Below are 4,871 nucleotides of genomic sequence, written 5' to 3'. Positions count from 1 at the left end.
GGGTATTGTGTGAGGTTTATTAGATGTTCATTGAAGCATTGGATGAGATAATGTGTGATTATGTTTCTATGCAGCGTCACTGTGTCCACGTTCGGACACTTATTGGCTGACGATCAAAATATCTGTCAACATACGAATATAAATGATCTACTGATGTTTTTAGTTAATTTAATGGTGTAAAACTATCATGTGACGTCATACCTTTCTTACGGTATACAGTGTTAACTCGTTACTTTAGCTTTTAATTTACAAGAGCCGGCTAAAGTACCGATATCGCCGGTAAATCAGCCGTAACCGGACACACCGCTGCAGACCGTTAGTTAAAGAACGTCCCGTCAACGCTGTCAAAACTACTGCGTCTTACTTCTGTCCTTCACAATAAAATACCATGCTTCAGCAACTCTGAATTATGCAATAAGAGCTCCTTAATGTCCACTTACGTAAAAACAGAGGAGGAAAATCCATCGGCCGAGCGTTCTTACGTCTCTTCCTCACTTCATACACTAATTAGACGTCTAAATGTCCCATGTGCATATAGGACATTTCATACGTAGATTGTTAGATGAGTATAGATCAGTTTTGGTGATGATCGGAAATGTAAAGTACTACGAAAAGACAGGAAAGTCCGTCAGGCTGAAAGTATCTGGATATTATGGCCGATGGCAGCGCGTGGCGTCCCACCGTGGACACGGGGACGCTACGTTAGCCGTGTTATTATCGGGCGTTTACGCTCAGTGTGTCACCGTTTGGTTTCTCTCGAATTATCTCATCTCTGATCTGAAGTGTGTTTCCTTCTGCAGATGATGATGAAGTCTCTGTACTGCGGAGGGACGGAGGGACTCGCCGTCTCGCACGCTGAAGCTCTGAAGGTACCCCCCCCCTCACGGCGGTAGTCTGCAGGGGCAGATCCCGAGGTTTATCCCGATACGGCGTTATATATATCGGGGTTTTTTTGGCCAACGTTGCGATATTTGCAGAAATCTGTCACGATACGATCTCGATCCAATTCAGCGGCCTGTGATCGATATGAGACAACATGATTAATACCCATCAATAACTAATAATGTTATTAGTTGCAATAGGGCCGAGGGCAATTAATCACAATTTAATCGGTATTTTAATTTTGGCTCCTGATGATCACAAAAACTGAATAATCGAGAAAAACTGTTATTTAGCTCATTGCATTTTGCAGGTGAACTCTTATTTTTCTCTTGTGTTCTCAATTGAAAATAATATAGATTAAATTGGAAAAGTATTAATAAATTAAGTGTTAATATTTGAGCTAATAAAGCAGAAATTATGAATTATTCAGACTACCAGTTAAGATCAGAGGTATTTTGAGTGGATGCTGATTTGAAACCATTTCAATTTACACCCGAAATTCAATAAAAGTGATTGTATTTGCATTCATTCACGTTGCAAGGAATCCATCATTTTTTTTGGTAATTTGGTTAAAAAGAAGCTCATATTTCAGATATCGACATTTTTAACCCTCGTGTTGTCTTCCTGTTAACCCTGAACTTGTCCTTCCACGTCAAAATTGTTGTTTTTCTGATTTATTTCTCACTTTTTTTTTTTTAAAACCTGAGCTGGTTTAATAACAGGTTTTATTATTCTTATTCTTGGAATTCATGGTCAACAAACCTCATTAATTATACATACGTTTTTAGCTAAAAAGGCAGAAATTATGAATTATTTTGACTAATAGTTAAGATCTGAAGATGTTGAGTGGATCTCAGACGGGTAGATGTCAAAGTTTAGTCCGGATACTGGTTTGAAACCATTAAAAAAAATAATTAAAATGCTAAAAGATTAAATAAAACACACAAAAATCCAATGAAAGTAATCAGTAATTTACCTGAAGAACGTTGTATGGAATCATCCATGTTATTTTTGGGGCAATTTGGTTGAAAGAAATCCATATTTCTGATATAGACATTTTTAAAAGGGGTCAATTTGACCCGAGGACAACCGGAGGGTTCAACCAATCACAGTCGTCGTGGGCGGGGCTAAGCGCCGGACAGAGCCACGGTGCCGCTGCTAAATAGGCTCAGAAGGAACTTGTTTTGGTGGAACCTTTAAAAGTTGTTTTCGTCGTGCAATCCGGCGGATTTTCTGTCTCAATCCTGGAAGTGGAACGTCAAGGATGTAGACCAATAAGAACCGAGTCTTAATTCCTCTGGATCTCCTTTAATGTTTAGTTTAAATGATAAAAGCTCTTTCTCAGACTGGGGTTAATCGTGCTTTTTGGTTTTGTCATGAATGTCTTTCAATTTTTGGAAGACTGTGCTAAGAAGCACATGACCTTATTTATCTGTCATTTTAATCATATGTGTATGCATGAATGCATGTATATAAATCTTTTATTTTAACGTTGTTGTTTTTTGTTTTTTTTCCACATGTTCAAACTATTAAACTAACTAATCGTGCTGTGGCTGTTTTTTGGTTTATTTCTCCACAGCTGCTGCCGGCGGCCGCTTCCTTCCAGCTCCGAGGTCTGCAGCGGTGCTGCGAGAGGACGCTGTCTCTGAGTCTGACTCTGGACAACGCCGTCGGCCTCTACCACGCCGCCAAGGTACGAACACACCGACAGAGGGCGAGCGCCGTGCGGCGGCGACTGTTGCATTAAGTCACCAAAACAACGAGTTAAGAGTAGATAAAAAGATTGTGGGTTTGGGTTAAAACACCGCTCCCCTTAAGTAGTACTGTCTCTCCCCGATGTGAGGAGAGGGCAGATTTGAGTCGCACATGCGTCACTTTACGACAAGTAGTTAGCAGTTAGCATATAAGGTGCTAACGAGAGACTTCTGTAATGGCAACACAGTAAAAATGGACCTACTAAACAAAGTTGGTTCACTGTTAGCTTAGCTACAAGTTAGCATCAAACACAACAAAGACAATGTCAGTTGAATGGTGTTTATACACCCCCCTATGTTAGAATACAGGGGCATAAGTATACACCCCCTATGTTAGAATACAGGGGGCATAAGTATACACCCCCCCTATGTTAAAATACAGGGGCATAAGTATACACCCCCCTATGTTAGAATACAGGGGCATAAGTATACATGAAATAATAAACCTTTCTCATTATAAACTATGACGGAAGATGGGAATCATTTCAGAAACTTTGTAGCTATCCCTATTAGTTTGATTGCTAACGTTAGCTCACTTATGCCCCTGTATTTTAACATAGGGGGGTGTATACTTATGCCCCTGTATTTAACATAGGGGGGGGTATACTTAGCCCCTGTATTTTAACAAGGGGGGGTGTATACTTATGCCCCTTTTAAATAGGGGTGTATACTTATGTGCGTATTAACATAGGGGGGTGTATACTTTGCCCCTGTATTTTAACATAGGGGGGTTTATACTTATGCCCCTGTATTTTAACATAGGGGGGTGTATACTATGCCCCGTATTTAACATAGGGGGTGTATACTTATGCCCCTGTATTTTAACATAGGGGGGTGTATACTTATGCCCCTGTATTTTAAATAGGGGGGTGTATACTTATGCCCCTGTATTTAACATAGGGGGGTTTATACTTATGCCCTGTATTTTAACATAGGGGGGTGGATACTTATGCCCCTGTATTTTAACATAGGGGGGGGATACTTATGTGCCTGTATTTTAACATAGGGGGGTGTTTACTTATGCCCCTGTATTTAACATAGGGGGGTTTATAATTATGCCCCGTATTTTAACATAGGGGGGTGTATACTATGCCCCTGTATTTAACATAGGGGGTGTATACTATGCCCCTGTATTTTAACATAGGGGGGTGTATACTTATGCCCCGTATTTTAACATAGGGGGTTTATACTTATGCCCCTGTATTAAATAGGGGGGGTTATACTTATGCCCCTGTATTTTAACATAGGGGGTGGTACTTATCCCTGTATTAACATAGGGGGGTGTATACTATGCCCGTATTTTAAACATAGGGGGGTGTATACTTATGCCCCTGTATTTTAACATAGGGGTGTATACTTTTGCCCCCTGTATTTAAATAGGGGGGTGTATACTTATGCCCCTGTATTTTAACATAGGGGGGTGTATACTTATGCCCCTGTATTTTAACATAGGGGGGTAAACCTGTATATTGGTATCTTAAAACTGTTCCGGACCTTTCCGTGTGTTTGCGTCTGCAGCAGCACGGGGCGGCCGAGCTCGGCCGGTTCTGTGAAGGGTTCTTCCTGCAGAACCTGGACCGGCTGCTGGACGCCGAGGACTTCCACCGCCTGCTGCTGGGCGCCGTCGCCCGGGAGACGCCCTGCCCGGAGGGGGGCGCGCCGGACCGGGATCCACCGGGTCTCCTGGAGGTGTTGGAGGCCACGTTGATCCACAGACTCTACACGCTCCACTCGGCGTGTCGAGAGTAGAAAAGGACGCAGGAGACGTGTGTCTTTGGGAATAGTTGCCAATAGTTACGTCTTCTTAGGGAGGACATGGTAGTGTTTAACAATAACAGACTCTTAACTGGGGCTGACTATATCTGTTTTTTTTTGTCATCACAATAAATACCTCGTGAAAAGGCTGCGACATATCTTCTGGAAAACATTGTGAAGTGATGTAATCACGTGACAAGACAGTCTCTGTTTCATCAAATCGCAGTGGTTTTTTTTTGCAAGTTCCCGCAATTTCGTCGCATAAAATTGCATAAATATGCCGCATATTCCATCGTATTTTTCAAGAAAACACGCCCATAATTAAGGATTTTTGCCCGCAACGTTCACAAAAAAACAACTAGTTTTTGCATTTTTCTGGAAGGATTGACAGGAAGTCAACGAGGCGCCACACACACACACACACAAACACACACAAACCGCTACAAACATTTGTATATTGTTTAAGGACGACATCTGTAT

General features: G+C 41.7%; 1 protein-coding gene and 1 long non-coding RNA gene across 2 annotated transcripts in view; one reads left to right on the top strand and one right to left on the bottom strand.

Annotated features, from left to right (window-relative positions):
* Positions 1 to 4,394, top strand: part of LOC116690741 (ankyrin repeat and BTB/POZ domain-containing protein 2) — a 92,697-nt gene extending 88,303 nt beyond the window's left edge. Inside the window, exons 16-18 of the mRNA XM_032517908.1 lie at positions 801 to 869; positions 2,462 to 2,575; positions 4,155 to 4,394. Of these exons, the coding sequence (XP_032373799.1) occupies positions 801 to 869; positions 2,462 to 2,575; positions 4,155 to 4,385 (414 nt within the window). The 3' untranslated portion in view covers positions 4,386 to 4,394. The remainder of the gene's footprint in view (positions 1 to 800; positions 870 to 2,461; positions 2,576 to 4,154) is intronic.
* The window catches only part of LOC116690758 (uncharacterized), an 8,012-nt gene that overhangs the window by 1,894 nt on the left and 1,247 nt on the right, over positions 1 to 4,871 (bottom strand). The window contains exon 2 of the long non-coding RNA XR_004332361.1: positions 4,748 to 4,749. This is a non-coding gene — a long non-coding RNA (uncharacterized LOC116690758). The remainder of the gene's footprint in view (positions 1 to 4,747; positions 4,750 to 4,871) is intronic.

This window comes from Etheostoma spectabile, chromosome 1 (genome assembly GCF_008692095.1).
Source record: "Etheostoma spectabile isolate EspeVRDwgs_2016 chromosome 1, UIUC_Espe_1.0, whole genome shotgun sequence".
In the NCBI taxonomy this organism is placed as follows: domain Eukaryota; kingdom Metazoa; phylum Chordata; class Actinopteri; order Perciformes; family Percidae; genus Etheostoma; species Etheostoma spectabile.
The sequence above is the reverse complement of the archived record's forward strand: the minus strand, read 5'-3'. Positions and strand labels throughout refer to the sequence as shown.